General features: G+C 39.6%; 1 protein-coding gene across 1 annotated transcript in view; it reads right to left on the reverse strand.

The window, feature by feature from the left end:
* LOC136864369 (nephrin-like) overlaps nt 1-19,695 on the reverse strand; it is a 1,091,365-nt gene that overhangs the window by 30,835 nt on the left and 1,040,835 nt on the right. The window contains exons 9-10 of the mRNA XM_068226722.1: nt 15,525-15,821; nt 3,959-4,291 (exon numbers count right to left, since the gene is read on the reverse strand). Coding sequence (XP_068082823.1) covers nt 3,959-4,291; nt 15,525-15,821 — 630 coding nt within the window. The remainder of the gene's footprint in view (nt 1-3,958; nt 4,292-15,524; nt 15,822-19,695) is intronic.

The raw sequence follows: 19,695 nt of genomic DNA on the forward strand, positions 1-19,695 counted from the left end.
TTTAAAATGTTCATACAACCAAAACTTCTTCCGTTCATTCTTTGAATAACAAATTCGTATTTGCTCTCCATACCTTTAAATTATTTCCTCACCATATTATAAACCTTGTAGTTACCATTTACTAAATACCAAATTATTTATTTAAATACACTCTTCAAAATGAAATGTATGAGGCTGTGTAAATTCATTAAGCAACATCCGCCGTGTAATTCACAACTCATCTTTTAATTAATTAAATCCATTAAATTCATTATAATTTACAAATTCGCAGTTATCAATGTCGGTATAATTGTTACCTTGAAAAATCATAAATTTATCCAACCACGTTTGTTAGATTTGGTAATTCAATCCAAAATTTTATATATCATAAAATTATTCATCACAAATTTTATATAAAAATAGTCCCTAATTTGAGTCCGAAACTATTTAACTTATTCTTTCTCAGTACCATCCTCCCCTCATATAATGCTGATAATATGGAACGCACGCACGAAATCGAAAAGTAACCCTGACATAAATAAATTAAATTAATTTACCGATTCATTAAAATGATAAATATCTCACATATGCTTAATTAGCTGTTTTATCATACACAAAACATATGCCTACCCTGTAGCAAGAAACCCTATACTATAATGTTAAATACATCTTAACCTACACTGATTCTACAGACAATGGGATAAACCTCATTGCCGCAAGTATAAACAACCATCGTGAACTGAATTCAACATCACAAGAAATATTGCAACTGCAAAATCAAAATTTGCATTGCCCACATATTGAAGAACATATAACATAAACAAACACAACATAATTTCAATCATATAGTCACAGGGAAAATCATTATACACTGGCTCGGCCGGGCATCGAACTCCGACCCTCAACATGGCATCATTACAGTGACCTATCATTATGCTTGCCGCAATAAACTGTCACGAAATATATCTGTTATTAATCAATTTTATTGTGCTGTCCTAAGTTCTACAAAACAGAATTATCTAACAAATGACTGTAATATATTTTACTTCTAAGACCCTACTACAGCTACCATAGCTTCTCTAATACACAACACGCCGTCCTGGTCTGCTGCCTTATCTCACGTCCGACTCGTTTCATTGACACGGCATTCTAATTTGTCAGCACCCACTTAATATTCTCTCTCTCTCCGCTCTAAATGAAGCCATATGTTTCCTCCACAATATCTGCGTATTCTTACTCTCGGTGCGAACAGTAACTAATCATATATGACACTCTCAATACATCTCATTTGTTCCATCTTTCACGTATATTTGTACTACCTTTTTCATTCAACATTCTCGGGAACACATATATCACTATGCCGGTATTTTACATCTGTGGCGTTGTACAATATCATTGGTTCGACCCTGCGGTTGGCAATCTGTGTCTTAGAGGTCCCTGCTTCAATACTAGCTAGCTATATTCCGGATAACTTAATAGAATGACACTTTATTTCCTACAGCACAAAATTTTAATTCACTGGTTAGCACTACCTGTTACTTACTGATGACATCTATTTCAAAAATCCCACTGTAATGTGCCGGAAAGATCAAGGTTCGAAACTTTGGCCATGGAAATTTTCTTGATGAACTTTCATGCGACATGCCAGGTTAATCTATCTATTCCCTCTCACTAATCCTTACTGATGCCTCCTACGTCATTAAATATTCACACACGCACACGCTAATATTTGCTAGAAGATCACGCACTGAGAAGAAAACAAAAAAACCCATGTTTCACACCCGTAATGGAAAATCATTATTTACACACATTATTTTCACACTCGCGAAGAACATATTTTAACACACGCTAATATCACAATATGTACACCCCCCTAGGCATCAACATAAAATAAACCTAAAAAGAAACCTAACTATCCTTGCTACAGTACTTAAAAAGGAAAATAAACGAATAATCATGCATTAATTTATTTACAGTTAACAGCTAATCATGCACATGCTAGATAATGAATCAGGGTACTTATCGACTCGGCGACGCTCCATACTCAGCTCCACGGCCTCATGGTTTCAGGTCGGCCCCATGATGTACTTAAGCCATCATGCTAATGGCCTCAAAACCTGAACCCATACCATTCTCCACAACCATGGTCTTCACTCTCGTTGCTTTCATGAAATCACACGCTCATCACTTCTTACTACACTAAAATACATATTAAAAAAAACACAGATATAGTTAAATTATTCTAGCACATACACTTATTCACAATTGTAATATACACTTTGTCTCTGCTTTCCGCGAGTTTACACGTGGCACTGCGATGCGTCCTTGTTTGATCTCGCTCCGATCCTAATTTTCCAGTTAATGTTGTAAAAATTCACCTTCTTGAATTTACAAAAATTTCGGTCATTATTGAGTTAAATGCAAAGTCTATCGGACCCGTAGTATCTTCGACAGCTAGTTATTTGATAGGAAATGCTCTAGATTAGTGTTCTCGTGAACCACATACACGTACGTCCGACACGTTCAAATTTCCGTAGCAGAGTGTCTATTCTTAGCGGCTCGCGTCCTCTCCATGCACGCCGGATCCTGGATAGTGAGCTCGGGGAACCCCATCAACAATGATGTAACATCCCGTCACATATGCCTGCGATTATTTATTCCAATAAATTGTTGCAAATACGCCGTCTTTAATTATTGTTCTCAAATGGTTTAATCTTGTTTTCACCTTATCCCCTGGTGGATTTAATTATTTTTAAAGTCATTTATGCGGCACCCATCTTTAATTTACCCCCATCATTCCAAAACCTGCTCTGCTGCGATTCGCTGCCTGAAAATGTTGCCAACTTAAATCTGGTGATTTTGGTCATCACCCCTCATGGAATATTCCAATGCTTTCCATTTCATCATAAGATGACCTTGACACGTGGAACTATCTTTAAACCTGGGCAAGCGAAATGGCGCCACACATCCGGCCTATAATGTAACTGCGGCTATTCCCTCATATGCCATTTTTTTAATTTCTAATATTTTTAAAGACAATGATATGAGCCAATTGGGCTCAATATGTTGGTGAAAGCTATCTCAGACTTTCCATAATTTATGTTGAGGATCGACAGACGTGTGTATATATCTTTACAAGTGTTAAAATATGTGAACACAGTAGTACAAGGTACAGTATCTGTGTGATGTGATAACTGCCGATTATGAGAATCGGTAAGTCGAATTGATATAGAGACAGTGAAGGGTATTTATCTTCATACATGTACATTGTTCATCGGACCATCTACAAATGGTAGCTTAGTTCTCGCTTTCGTTTTCTCAGTGTTTTCATTATTATTATTGTTGTAAATATGGAGTCTTCCAGCAATATTTTATGTGTGTATTATATGTATAATGTTGTATGTTGATGAGGTGCTCATGCACGGAATTTGTTAAGAATATAGGTAGCTATTTTAGAATCAGTGTTATTGATGAACCTAGGTGCAGTTCCTACCTAATTAGTCGTTTTCAGGAGGTTAGGTAAGGCCTGCAGCAGATGTACCAGTACGCAGCATTATGTACACGCCCTGGGATATAAAGTTTATCATGCTCTTATCTAAATTCGAGGGATCCATTCTGGTGAACTCTGGCGCCCATACTACGGACATTTCGGTTAATTATGCTTATTAATTTTATTAAGTTTTTGAGTAATTTTATTTATATATATTTTTATTCATGATTTTATTTTATAGTATTCATCCAAAAGGTTACAACTTCGGTAAGAAGTTATACTGCCAAAAGTAAATGGTATTCCATATTATACGACTCTCCTCTAATAATTTCTGCTTCAAATAAAACTCAAACTTTCTGGTGACATGTGCCAACATTTCAGGGATATAATAACACAGAATAAGTGGAAGAACTGTTACTCGGGATCTATCCTACAAGCTTTATTTCTATAAAAGATGTTTTAATTACCAAACATACCGGTACCACTAACCTGTCGTAATTTTCCGATGCTCTTGCTGACTAGTCTTTAAGGTTGAAACTCTTAGGGTTATAGTCTCTAGACTGCGACCTTTACCATTACTGGAGTACAATGACATGATGTAACCAGAGCCTTGTTCGAGCCCCGTCACTGTGAACTCCGGCATACTCCGGCTTGTCACATTCGATACCAGCCGTCTATGACCAGAGTCCGAATTAAAGGCACTGTATAGTTCCATGGTGAACTCTTGAGGAAGGCCTCCGTCAAATCCTCGAGAGCACGAAACTTGTAGTGAGCTTGTTGTGCGGTTGAGCAGTATACAGTTCCTTGGCGGGTCTGGTTTACCTGAAACATATTTTTGTACCTCATAGCTTTAACACGTCTCTAACTTACAGCACTTAAATTTAAATAAGAAAAGTATTAAAATAGGCTCATAGTAATTTATTTTTTCTGTAGATCAACACTTTTAATTACACAGCACAGATTATTGGGCATGTAATTGAATAAATAAATAGAAATACATCTTCAAAAACAAATATTATAGGTTTAATTATTTTTTAATGAATCTGAAGATTTCATCATCATCATCATCACCTGTTTACCCTCCAGGTTCGGTTTTTCCCTCGGACTTAGCGAGGGATCCCACCTCTACCGCCTCAAGGGCAGTGTCCTGGAGCTTCAGACTCTTGGTCGGGGGATACAACTGGGGAGTATGACCAGTACCTCGCCCAGGCGGCCTCACCTGCTATGCTGAACAGGGGCCTTGTGGAGGGATGGGAATATTGGAAGGGATAGGCAAGGAAGAGGGAAGGAAGCGGCCGTGGCCTGAAGTTAGGTACCATCCCGACATTCGCCTGGAGGAGAAGTGGGAAACCACGGAAAACCACTTCGAGGATGGCTGAGGTGGGAATCGAACCCACCTCTACTCAGTTGACCTCCCGAGACTGAGTGGACCCCGTTCCAGCCCTCGTACCACTTTTCAAATTTCGTGGCAGAGCCGGGAATCGAACCCGGGCCTCCGGGGGTGGCAGCTAATCACGCTAACCACTACACCTCAGAGGCGGACATCTGAAGATTTTCTATAGTTAAATGAAACTTGTTGGCCCATTGTTAGCCCATCAATGAAAGGATATTTTGTAAACTATTACTAAGGCTTGTGAAACGCTTTTTCTCAGAGTTTCTTCTACCTCTTGCTGTTTCTTGACGGACCAAGTATTTTTTCATCAGTCTCTTTGCACAGGCAAGAGCTGAATATAGATTCCTCTGAAATATATCTCATTTATGGTTGTGACCATCTGAAAGCTGTTGAGGAATGGGTGGTATCAATCAATCAATCAATCAATCAATCAATCAATCAATCAATCAATCAATCAATCAATCAATCAATCAATCAATCAATCAATCAATCAATCAATCAATCAATCAATCAATCAATCAATCAATCAATCAATCAATCAATCAATCAATCAATCAATCAATCAATCAATCAATCAATCAATCAATCAATCAATCAATCAATCAATCAATCAATCAATCAATCAATCAATCAATCAATCAATCAATCAATCAATCAATCAATCAATCAATCAATCAATCAATCAATCAATCAATCAATCAATCAATCAATCAATCAATCAATCAATCAATCAATCAATCAATCAATCAATCAATCAATCAATCAATCAATCAATCAATCAATCAATCAATCAATCAATCAATCAATCAATCAATCAATCAATCAACACTGATTTGCATTTAGGATATTCGTCCAAGTGGCAGATTCCATAGCTGTTGCTTTCCTAGCCTTTTCTTAAATGATTGCAAAGAAATTGGAAATTTATTGAATATCTCCCTTGGTAAATTATTAGAATCCCTAACTCCCCTACCTCTATTTGCCCCAATTTGTCCTCTTGAATTACAACTTTATATTGTGATATTTCCTACTTTTAAAAACACCAGCCAACGGCCGTAGCCGTGTTGAAACACCGGATCCCGTGAGATCTCCGAAGTTAAGCAACATTGGGCGTGGGCGAGAAGTGGATGGGTTGCCACGCGCTGTTGGTGGGGGATAAGGGAATGGAGGAGCGGAAAGGAACTGGCCACCCTGCCGCACGTAAACTCCGGCTCAGGCACACCTCTGCGGAGGTTCGGACCAGCCTTCGGGCAGAACACACCCTTACCTTTACCTTAAAAACACCACTCAAACTTATTTGTCTACTAATGTAATTCCACACCACCTCTCCACTGACAGCTCAGAACATACCACTTAGTCGAGCAGCTCGTCTTCTTTCCAGCCCAAACTTTGCAACATTTTCGTAACGCTACTCTTGTCATAAATCACCAGAACAAACCGAGCTGCTTTTCTTCGGATTTTTTCCAGTTCTTGAATCATGTAATCCTGGCGAGGGTCTCATACACTTGAGCCATACTCTAGCTGGGGTCTTACCAGAGACTCATATGCCCTCTCCTTGACATCCTTGCTACAACACCTAAATACTCTCATAATCACGTGCAGAGAACTGTACCCTTTACTTACTAGTGCGTCTGAGTGTTATGAAAGATGCTACTAATAGGACCGGTTGTGCTGCAATAGTTCAATGTGGTCCATTAAGGAGCTAGCTCATTCCTCATCATGGCTTATAGGTCACATTATGCTGTCGCCATCGGTTTTACCTTTTCCCCCATAACCGCTTAATCTTTGGTAGTGGTATTAGAGGATCCAATTAGCCTTCACAGATAGAATTTGTATTCAGTTTATTGTTGATGTTCTCGAGTTTGTTCTACCGTATAAATCATATCGTGTGTTTCAGGAATTCCTGGTTGTATTGGGGTCTTTGCATTGTTGAAAGACTTTGTGGAAGTAATTAATGTTATTGGTTTTACATTCCAGTAACTAATTTACTGTTACTTTATGGTGCAGAGACTTGGGCCCTAACAGAGAACACCACCAAGAAACTTCGATCCTTTGAGATGTGGTGCTACCGACGCCTGTTCAGAATATCAGGGATTGACAGAATACGTAACACTGAATTTCTCCGACGCCTGAAAAAAGAGCTAGAGGTCATGCACTTTTGGGAGATCAGAAGAATGCACATGCCCGGTGAGGCACGGGACGAAGGGGTTTTCACCAGCAGAGCCAGTGACGCAATGATTACCATAGCAACTTCGCTACTATTCAGGCGACTTTATATTATCTTCTACTGACAGTTCTTCGCTCTTGTCAGTTATAATCCAGCGAACTGCAAAGTGTGAGCCAATGTTTTCGTATAGTAGATACGAGCAGATAAGAGCCGATCTGTCTGGGCAGAACAGGGAGTTTGTGCTTGCAGGCCACATTCCTCATTCTTGCATTCTTCTCATCTCTACACAGTACAGCATCATTAAAGAAGAAGCTTAAGTACTTTGGCCATATAAATGATAAATAATAAATATAGACTCATTCAGCTTATCTTACAAGTTTTTTTATTTCGTGTGGCTATTTCTAGCCGAGTGCAGCCCTTGTAAGGCAGACCCCCCCGGTGAGAGTGGGTGGCACCTGCAATATGTAGCTAACAGCGTGTTATTGTGGTGGAGGATAGTGTTATGTGTGGTGAGTTGCAGGGACGTTGAGGACAGCACAAACGACCAGCCCCTAGACCCTCTGAACCAAGGCCAGTAAGCTGACCATTTAGCCAACGGGTCAGACCATCTAACAAGGTAAAATTGAGGGAAGGAGAAGTAGGGGAAGAAGGAGAATATCTGGGCTACGGAATTTATGAGAATGGTATGGGTTCAGTATCCCCACTCTTTCCAGAGTTGCTGAGAACAAGAACAAGAAGCAGATCGCCCTGATTACAGCCGACATCCAGTGAGGATATGGTAGAAGAAGAACTCATTTTACGGTATTCGGAGACGCCGAGGTGTCAGAATTTTGTCCCGCAAGAGTCTTTTAACGTGCCAGTAAATCTACCGACACGAAACTGGCGTATTTTGAACACCTTTAAATACCAATGGACTGAGCAGGGATCAAACCAGCCAACATAGGCTTAGAAGGCCAGCATCACGTCCTGTCCGACCATCTGAGCCAATCAGCCTGGCCTTAGTGGAAGTATTATTTCATTATTTCTCCGGTGTCATTTTATGGTAAGAATACTCAAACGTAATACATCGTTATTGGAAGTTTTAATTCGAATTCAGGATGTGTTTGACCATATGACTAAGAGACTAAGGATTCGACCTAGGGTGCACACCGCGGAATCCTGTAGATCGAGTTGTAAGATTAACCCGTTATCGATCAGAAACAGATATAACTAAGATGAAGAATGAAATGGCGGATAGATTGGAGATTTAATGAAATATGAAACGGGGCTATAATGGCGACTCATTTAGTGCAGGTGTTTTTTTTTTTTTTTTGCTAGGGGCTTTACGTCGCACCGACACAGATAGGTCTTATGGCGACGATGGGATAGGAAAGGCCTAGGAGTTGGAAGGAAGCGGCCGTGGCCTTAATTAAGGTACAGCCCCAGCATTTGCCTGGTGTGAAAATGGGAAACCACGGAAAACCATCTTTAGGGCTGCCGATAGTGGGATTCGAACCTACTATCTCCCGGATGCAAGCTCACAGCCGTGCGCCTCTACGCGCACGGCCAACTCGCCCGGTGCAGGTGTTTTTTTAATCGATATCTATCGATGCTCCTTTTTGTCCGAAATGATACTTGCTAAGATAAGCGTATGAATTCCTACATTAATTACGCACACTTTGATGCAAGCTTTAACATGCCCCCATTTGGCCGGAGTGAAATAACGTTGAGATACTGTCTGACTTCCTGATCATTTTGACGTAGGAATTACATACTGATATGTATTCGTTCGATTACAGTATGTCCACTCTGTGTATTATAGTTTATATATGGGCTCTACTTTGTCGGTACGTAGATAACATTCCCACTCTTAGAGAACCTTTTGTTCCTTGTTTGTTATTACACTGGCACGAAATTCTCAATGGACTTCGTACAAAGTGAAGGCATTAACAGGTCTATACATCGTCGCTGCTTTGAAATTAATTAAACCTTCCGTGCAATGTGGCACGTAACTTAGGCAACTCAGCAGCGTTCGTCTAAACTCTAGAACAACAACAAGCAAGTCTGATTTCTGTAGCTGCAATGAACGTATTGAAATACCAGTGGAAAAGCTGCTGCTCTAAGCAAACAGAAACTTCCCCGATAAATTAGAGCTTTGATTTGCTTGTAATAATCTCTTTGAGAGCATTTGTAAAGATTATATTGAGAAATGATTAAGAATCCCATTTTGTTTTAAATGTTAGACTACTAGAGGACTCGTCCTGCTCGGCAGCATTCGTTATAAATAGGTCAGGCAACTCGTCTTGATATGTCTGAGTAGTCAATTAATTTTCCTGCCTTTTTTAATGGTTTTATGAACATTTAATAAGAAGTGTGGTATGGTATGCCGCAGTTCGTAGTCAGAATTCATACATTCTTACGTCATCATGCCGTCTGTTTGATAAACATCTATGCATATATTCGCTTTTTTTTTTTTCTTGCAGTTCTTGATGTAAAGCTTGGCATTGTGTCACAGAAGACAATGCTATTTTAAATCGCAGTTCTTCTACATAGAACGGTTGTCTTGTGAGCTCATAGATTAGTCTCGAAGGAGCGTTGTTTGCCAGGCAGAGAACTTTTTAAGATACATGGCCTGCACTCTTTCTAGTGTAGCTAGGATATCCTTCGATAGGTATTCCGAGATAATATCTTAGGCGTATGTCATGATGGGGCCTGTTTGTACGTAGAATTTTTTCTCTTAGCAGCATATACGTTATTAGGAGCGCTCTGCCATCTGTTGAATAAATTTGTAAGCTGGGAAAGGTTAGAGAATCAAAGAGTATTTATCAGGGAATAGAATTCTTCCGTGATCAGAGGAAGTGTATACTCTCTGGCTTCAATAATAATCAAACATGGTTGCATCAATGATATTACTTAGGATGAAAATCATATGTATCAGAATATTAATGAAAGTGATAGTCGCATAGCAACCTGTTAAGTATAGAATGCATTTAATGACTTGATTTTATGATTACTCAAAGTTGGCTGAAGCTTAGAGACTTATCAATGGCTCATGATTCACCAGCAGGTAATTCCGGAGAGAATAAAACAAAAATGAAGCAAATCGGTCCAGTAGAAAGGACGGACGGATTTGGCAAAGCTGTTTTTTGTAAACTCTTTTAATATACTGTATAGATTTTCCGGAGATAAAGAGGTCTAACCCCATCGTTGACAACTGAGAAACATGCTTCTGCAAGAAAGGTGTAATGTTGGAGCAGAAACAAGCAGAAACAAGCAGATCAGATTTCTGGGGATATACTAAAGACAATGGGTTGGCATATAGTACCATATCTGAAGTACTTATTTGATTATTGTTTGGTCGGAGGAGCTATACAGATGAATGGAGAGTTGCTATAGTAGCCCCTGTGTATAAAGGAAAGCGTGATAGACATAAAGCTGAAAATTACAGGCCAGTAAGTTTGACATGCATTGTATGTAAGCTTTCGGAAGGCATTCTTTCTGATTATATTAGACATGTTTGTGAAATTAATAACTGGTTCGATAGAAGGCAATTCGGTTTTAGGAAAGGCTATTCCACTGAAGCTCAACTTGTAGGATTCCAGCAAGATATAGCAGATATCTTGGATTCTGGAGGTCAAATGGACTGTATCGCGATTGACCTGTCTAAAGCATTTGATAGGGTGGATCATGGGAAACTACTGGCAAAAATGAGTGCAATTGGACTAGACAAAAGAGACACTGAATGGGTTGCTATATTTCTAGAAAATAGATCTCAGAGAATTAGAGTAGGTGAAGTTTTATCTGGCCCTGTAATAATTAAGAGGGCAATTCCTCAAGGCAGTATTATCGGACCTTTATGTTTTCTTATATATGTAAATGATATGAGTAAAGGAGTGGAATCGGAGGTAAGGCTTTTTGTGGATGATATTATTCTCCATAGAGTGATAAATAAGTTAGAAGATTGTGAGCAACTGCAACGTGACCCCGAAAATGTTGTGGGATGGACAGCGGGGTTAAAAGTCAGGTTGTGAGTTTCACAAATAGGAAAAGTCCTCTCAATTTTAATTACTGCGTTGATGGGGTGAAAGTTCCGTTTGGGGATCATTGTAAGTATCTAGGTGTTATTATAAGGAAAGATCTTCATTGGGGTAATCACATAAATATGATTGTAAATAAAGGGTACAGATCTCTGCACATGGTTATGAGGGTGTTTAGGGGTTGTAGTAAGGATGTAAAGGAGAGTGCATATGAGTCTCTGGTAAGACCCCAACTAGAGTATGGTTCCAGTATGGGACCCTCGCCAGGATTACCTGATTCAAGAACTGGAAAAAATCCAAAGAAAAGCAGCTCGATTTGTTCTGGGTGATTTCCGACAAAAGAGTAGCGTTACAAAAATTTTGCAAAGTTTGGGTTGGGAAGAATCGAGAGAAAGAAGAAGAGCTGCTCGACTAAGTGGTATGTTCCGAGCTGTCAGCGGAGAGATGGCGTGGAATGACATTAGTAGACGAATAAGTTTGAACGGCGTTTATAAAAGAAGGAAAGATCACAATATCAAGATAAAGTTGGAATTCAAGAGGACAAACTGGGGCAAATAATCATTTATAGGAAGGGGAGTTAGGGATTGGAATAACTTACCAAGGGAGACGTTCAATAAATTTCCAATTCCTTTGAAATCATTTAGGAAAAGGCTAGGAAAGCAACAGATTGGGAATCTGCCACCTGGGTGACTGCCCTAAATGCAGATCAGTATTGATTGATTGATTGATTGATTGACAAATAAAGCTTCGCTTACTCTAATTCTGTGAGTTCTATTTTCTAGAAACAGAGCCACCCATTCAGTCACTCTTTCGTCAAGTCCTATTGCACTCATTTTTTCCAGTAGTTTCTCATGATCTACCGTACCCTATCAAATTCCCTAGACAGGTCAATCGCGATACAGTCCAACTGATCTCCTGAATCTAGGATATCTGCTATATCTTGCTGGAATCCTACAAGTTGAGCTTCAGTGGAATAACCTTTCCTAAACACAAACTGCCTTCTATAAAACCAGTTATTTATTTCGCAAACATGTCTTATATAATCAGAAAGAATGCTTTCCCAAAGCTTCCATGCAATGCATGTCAAACTTACTGGCCTGCAATTTTCAGCTTTATGCCCATCACCCTTTTTATTTAATGCACAGGTGCTACTATAGCAACTACTCATTCATTTGGTATAGTTCCTTCAACCAAACAATAGTACTTCAGATATGGTACTATATCCCAACCTATTATCTTTAGTATATCTCCCGAAACCTTATCAATTGCAGCCGCTTTTCTAGTTTTCATCTTTTGTATCTTACTGTAAATATCATTGCTGTAGTAGGTAAATTTTAATACTTCTTTAGTTTTAGTCACCTCATCTATCTGGACATTATCCTTGTAACCTCCAATCTTTACACACTCCTGACTGGATACTTCTGCCTTTTGAAGATCCTCAAATACACACTCCCCTTGTTCATTAATGATTCCTGGAATATCTTTCTTGGAACCTGTTTCTGCCTTAAATTATCTATACATACTTTTCCATTTTTCACTAAAATTTGTACGGCCGCCAATTATGCTTGCCATCATGTTATCCTTAGCTGACTTCTGCTAGATTCAATTTCCTAGTAAGTTTGTTCAATTTCTCCTTACTTCCACAGCCATTTCTAACTCTGTTTCTTTTCAACTTGCACCTCATTCTTAGTCTCTTTACTTCTCTGTTATAAAATAGTGGATCTATACCATTCCTTACCACCTTTAAAGGTACAAACCTATTTTCACATTCCTCAACATCTGCCTTAACCGAATTCCTGGATTACACTCTACCCTGGTACGCTTTCCTCCAGGCTCGCCAAGTGCAGGTCTTCTGATTTGACGGTGGTAGGCGACCTGTACGTCCTGATGAGGAGGAAATGACAATGAAGACAACACATACACCCAACCCCCGTACCAGCGAAATTAACCATTGATGGTTAAAATTCCCGACCCTGTCGGGAATCGAACCCGGGACCACTGTGACCAAAGGCCAATACGCTTACAATTTAGGTATGGAGCCGGACTACATGGGTATAATTACATAGATGGGATTGTAAATAAAGGGTACAGTACTCTGCACATGGTTATGGGGGTATTTAGGGGTTGTAGTAAAGATGTGAAGGATAGGGTACATAAGTCTCTGGTGAGTACTTGGTTCGAGAACTGAAAAATAATCCAAAAAACGTAGCTCGATTTGTTTTGGGGGATTTCCGACGAAAGAATAGCGGTACGAAAACGTTGCAAAGTTTGGGCTGGAAGGACTTCTGAGAAAGCAGACGAACTGCTCGACTAAGTGGTATGTACCGAGCTGTCAGTGGAGAGATGGCGTGGAATGACATTAGTGGACGAATAAGTTTGAGTGGTGTTTTTAAAAGTAGGAATGATCAGAATATGAAGATTAATTTGGGATTCAAGAGGACAATTTGGGGCAAATATTCGTTTATAGGAAGGGGAGATACGGATTGGAATAATTTACGAAGGGAGATGTAAAAAAAAATTCGATATTCATTGCAATTATTTAGAGCCTCCATAGCTCAGGCGGCAGCGCTCAGGCCTCTCACCGCTGGGTTCCGTGGTTCAAATCCCGGTCACTCCATGTGGGATTTGTGCGGGACCAAGCGGAGGCAGACAGGTTTTTCTCCGGGCTCTGGTTTTCCCTGTCATCGTTCATTCCAGCATCATTCTTCTTTTTTGCTATTGGCTTTACGTTGCACCGATGCAGATAGGTCTTATGGCGACGATGAGACAGGAAAGTGCTAGGACTGGAAAGGAAGCGGCCGTGGCCTTAATTAAGATACAGCCCCAGCATTTGCCTGGTGTGAAAATGGGAAACCACGGAAAACCATCTTCAGGGCTGCCGACAGTGGGGTTCGAACCCACTATCTCCCGTATCAATCAATCAATCAATCAATCAATCAATCAATCAATCAATCAATCAATCAATCAATCAATCAATCAATCAATCAATCAATCAATCAATCAATCAATCAATCAATCAATCAATCAATCAATCAATCAATCAATCAATTAATCAATCAATCAATCAATCAATACTGATATGCAGTTAGGGCAGTCGCCCAGGTGGCAGATTCCCTATCTGTTGTTTTCCTAGTCTTTTCTTAAATGATCGCAAAGAAATTGGAAAATTATTGAACATCTCCCTTGGTAAGTTATTCCAATCCTTAACTCCCCTTCCTATAAACGAATATTTGCCACAATTTGTCCTCTTGAATTTGGATACTGGCCGCACTTAAGCGACTGCAGCTATCGAGCTTGGTCAGCAACAGTCTCCATTATCATTTCATTTCACCTCATTCATAAATCATTGCTCCAGAGGAGTGCCACAGTTTACGGCAGCCGGCACAGTTCCCATCCTCGCCGCTAGATGTGGGCTTCATTAAATCCATCCAGATCTCTGCACATGGTTATGAGGGTGTTTAGGGGTTGTAGTAAGGATGTAAAGGAGAGGGCATATAAGTCTCTGGTAAGACCCCAACTAGAGTATGGTTCCAGTGTATGGGACCCTCACCAGGATTACCTGATTCAAGAACTGGAAAAAATCCAAAGAAAAGCAGCTCGATTTGTTCTGGGTGATTTCCGACAAAAGAGTAGCGTTACAAAAATGTTGCAATGTTTAGGTTGGGAAGAATTGAGAGAAAGAAGAAGAGCTGCTCGACTAAGTGGTATGTTCCAAGCTGGCAGCGGAGAGATGGCGTGGAATGACATTAGTAGACGAATAAGTTTGAATGGCGTTTATAAAAGTAGGAAAGACCACAATATGAAGATAAAGTTGGAATTCAAGAGGACAAACTGGGGCAAATATTCATTTATAGGAAGGGGAGTTAGGGATTGGAATAACTTACCAAGGGAGATGTTCAATAAATTTCCAATTTCTTTGAAATCATTTAGGAAAAGGCTAGGAAAGCAACAGGTAGGGAATCTGCCACCAGGGCGGCTGCCCTAAATGCAGATCAGTATTGATTGATTGATTTGATGATTGATTCCTGACCCGGTCGAATGACTGGAAACAGGTTGTGGATTTTCATTTCATTCATTGCAATTATTTAAGAACAGACTAGGAAAAACAACAGACAGACAGGGAATCTGTCAGCTGGGCGACTGCACTAAGTGCAGATCTGTGGTGACTGATTGATTGATTGATTGATTGATTGATTATAAAGATGGTGCAGGTGTCAATATTCTTCTTGTATGAACATTTTTGTTTACAATATGCTTTACGTCGCATCGACACAGTTAAATCTTATGGCAACGATGAGATAGGAAAGGGCTAGGAATGGAAAGAAAGCGACAATAATTAAGGTTCAGCCCCAGCATGTGCCTGGTGTGAAAATAGGAAACCAAGAAAAACCATCTTCAGGCCAAGCTACTCGCAGCTACTCACTCATTAGTGTATTGCGATAGATATCTCTATTAACTGTATTACTTTGGCGATGTACTTACCCGCAGGCACAATGTGGAAGACACAAGGCACATCTTGAGAGCCCAGTTCGTTTCTACCCCAGCAGAGCAACGTGCCATAATCACGTTCGGAATGAGGAGTGTAGCTGGCGATGCTACGACCGCCTCCAGGAGCGGAACTCACGCTGCCAACCTCCAGCGTCTGAACGGCTGAGTTGTTGAAAGACCACCGGAAGAGAGTTGCAGGAGGGTTGGCGTCAACGTCACATATCACTTGTATCTCTTCCAGTCGAGCTGCTCCATAGACTCTCTGCTGTCTTTCACTGCATAGCGGCTCGTCTGGACAGAAATAATAACAATAGTAAGTAATGATCATGGTATATATTTTACAATTTAAAATTTGAAACCAATTCTTAGCCAAGTAGGGGTCCCCATACTTCGAAAAAAGTAAAATTAATCAATATCCTCAATTATGCCGAAAGTTGAAGGGCTGAAGGACCAAGAAAGGTTTCAAATTGTGAGTCTTGGATAGCTCTGTCAAACTAAAAAGGATGAATTTCGAAACTCAGTTCAGACCTAAATGTAGTTCCGGAAAAGACAGCCTGAAATCGCTTGTTTCTTTACTCGTCTTCTTTTTGATTCAAATCCTAACCAAATGAACTTATTTAAATAATTCTTTCTGTAATGAGTTTCTTGGTTCAATAGCTTCGGACATTTCTTAATTTTTTGAAAAATGTTCACACTAAATGTGGTTATAAGGGCTTAAGTAAAACTCTGCATTGACTCGCATTAGCGCTTGTAGTGGTGCTTAGGTTGAACAATGCATTGACTCACATTAGCGCTCGTAGTGGTGCTTAAGTGAAACTCTGCATTGACTCACATTAGCGCTCGTAGTGGTGCTTAAGTTGAACAATGCATTGACTCACATTAGCGCTCATAGTGGTGCTTAAGTTGAACAATGCATTGACTCACATTAGCGCTCGTAGTGGTGCTTAAGTGAAACTCTGCATTGACTCACATTAGCGCTCGTAGTGGTGCTTAAGTTGAATAATGCATTGACTCACATTAGCGCTCGTAGTGGTGCTTAAGTGAAACTCTGCATTGACTCACATTAGCGCTCGTAGTGGTGCTTAAATTGAACAATGCATTGACTCACACTAGCGCTCGTAGTGGTAGAAAATGGCTAACTGCTAATCTAATCGACCGGATAACGATGATTAAGAAAATGATTGTAATTCTTAGGAATAAATAAAGAATATATTCTCATACTCTGCACATGGTTATAGGGGTGTTTAGGGGTTGTAGTAAGGGGAGAGCATATAAGTCTCTGGTAAGACCCCAACTAGAGTATTGTTCCAGGATTACTTGATTCGAGAACTGGAAAACATCTAAAGAAAAGCAGCTCGATTTGTTTTGGATGATTTCCGACAAAAAAGTAGCGTTACAAAAATGTTGCGAAGTTTGGGCTGGGAAAACTGGGAGAAAGGAGACGAGCTGCTCGACTAAGTGGTATGTTCCGAGCTGTCAGCGGAGAGATGGCGTGGAATGACATCAGTAGAATAAGTTTGAGTGGTGTCTTTAAAAGTAGGAGATATCACAATATGAAGATAAAGTTGGAATTCAAGACAACAAACTGGGGCAAATATTCGTTTATAGGAAGGGGAGTTACGGATTGATATAACTTACCGAGGAAGATGTTCAATTAATTTCCTATTTCTTTGAAATCATTCAAGGAAAGGCTGGGAAAACAACAGATAGGGAATCTGCCACCTGGGTGACTGCCCTAAATGCAGATCAGGAGTGACTGATTGATTTTGAATTATTTACCTAAAATTCGTAGCTCATGTCCCTAGGTTGTTTTCAAAAGGGAGTTGCTTGCCTAAACGGCTTGAACTGTGGATTTTTGCTTTAAGCCTCACCGACACAGATAGTTCTTATGGCGATGGTGGTGTAGGAGAGGGTCAGGAGTGGGAAGGAACTGACCGTGGCCTTAATTAAGGTACAGCCCCAGCCTGGTGTGAAAATAGGAAACCACAAAAAACCGCAAAACCACCTTCAGAGCTGCCGAATGGATTTCGAACCCACTATCTTCTGAATGCAAGCTTACAGCCACATGATCCAAACCGCGAAGCCACTCGCTGTGCTTTTACGAAATATTTTGTAGCTTTTGAATTATTGTTGAGTGTTTAATTTTAAGTTTGTTGTTTTACATTATTTTACTTCGCGTGGAACTTTGTTCTTTGTGGCAGCCCAGATTGTCTGCGAAATGGATAGAATTTTGCTTTATATGGCACCGACTCAGACAGGTTTTGACGATGGGATAGGATAGGGCTAGGAGTGGTAAGGAAGCAACCGTGGCCTCAGATAAGGTGTAGCCCCAACATTTTCTGGTGTGAAAATGGGAAACCACGGAAAACCATCTTCAGCGCTGCCGACAGTGTGGTTCGAATCCACTATCTCCCAAACCGCGCAGCCACTTGCTCTGTTTTCGAAATGTTTACACCACTTATACAGAGGTGTGAAAATTATTAGACTCAAAGGAGGAGATACAAATGAAATTGCCTTAGTTTTTTGTCTCTATCCGACGGACAAATAACGAACAACAACAGCGTAATATGACCTCACTGCAGAGAGGATTAGAAGGCTTTTTTGGGCACACAATCTGGTAATTAGAAATTGTATACTACGATCTACTTTACCCTGCTAGGCTGAATGGAATAGACGGTTGAAACGCTGGACTTTCCGTTGTAAACTTTTGCCTTAGCTCATACACGACTCTCTTCCTCTTCGTAAAAAGCATTTCTACTTAGGTGTCTACCTGTACCAGAGTTGTCTCCGACGGGACTGAGCACGTACGATACTAAGGTTATCACTACAAGAAGAGTAGAGTTTCATTGCACTTGTAATACCAACATTCTTCGATCAATCTATTTTCACATTATTTACTTCATAACGCGCTTCCGTTTTAACATGCAGCGATTATGTCAACATGATTATGCATGATTAGACTTGTTCGTTAACAAGGTTACTCTCTAATAAACTCAAGCCTTTATAGATGATATGTGTGAATATTTTAGATAGGTGTAAGGAGGCAAAGGGCATGCAATAAGTAGGACATTTTGAATTTAATGAAACATTTATTGTGTAATTATTTAAAAAATTAAACAAACTACTATCGGTTATACAACAGTCCTGGTTAAGCTGTCGACAAGGTTTCTGTACTCCTTAACAGCTCACTGCGAAGAGGTATCATGCTTCTAAAATTGCGACATTCAAATTAAACAAAACATTGTTTATCAAATTAAGATTTTAAAATATATAATACAAAATGTATGTTTTGCCTTACAAAGAAGTTAATGCAGTTCTTACCTTGTTGTTATTCATGTGTTTTGTTCCTTTCTGAATTATTATCGGGTACTGTAATGAAGGGAAAACTTCCATCCATACACTGTGTACAGTTTACAATCTTCGGATTAGGTCCATCCCAATCATCCGAACCATTTTTACCTCGATGCTTGTAATTACGTCGACAGGTTCTGCATAAAGCTACATCGATTGTCATCTTACTATGGAGAGGAACGATGTCCCAAAAAGCATCTACGAAAGGAGCACCGTACGTAGATAAAAATCCTGGGGGTAAACATTGAATCAGATGTTCTGGCATTTGATATATGGTTCTATGTTTATAGAACATCTTAATAGCCTCACTTACAGTACTTGTGTGAGATAAATAAGATGATGCGTATGTTACACTGGTAGGCGAACAGGATGCACATTCACAGTTTTGTTTGTTATCAAGAATATTGTCTGTAACCGTGTAGTCTTTTTCTTCTTTCTGCTCCATAGTGTACGATATAGAAGCACACATTAATGTTCATGTTAAAGGGCTATACATATTTATAGTCTTGTAACATTATTCGTTAGCGGATGGTAAGTGACATCACTCATATGAATAATAAGACAATAGGCTGTTGTGTTAGCAGGAATATTTTCAGATATTTCAAGTTCTAAATGAATGTCGACAGGAGATTCTTATATTCTTCATGATAAGAGGAGTCTGTAACTACAATCGGTGCTTTATTTTTAAATTCTTTAGGCGAAAATAGTGGACGATCTTCTTTCTGATAATACGATGATTGGAATTTACAAAACATGTCTTAGAGCAACCCAGATTTATTTTTCTCAAAATTAATGGCTATCTTTTCGTAGGGAT

Source organism: Anabrus simplex, chromosome 1 (genome assembly GCF_040414725.1).
Source record: "Anabrus simplex isolate iqAnaSimp1 chromosome 1, ASM4041472v1, whole genome shotgun sequence".
In the NCBI taxonomy this organism is placed as follows: domain Eukaryota; kingdom Metazoa; phylum Arthropoda; class Insecta; order Orthoptera; family Tettigoniidae; genus Anabrus; species Anabrus simplex.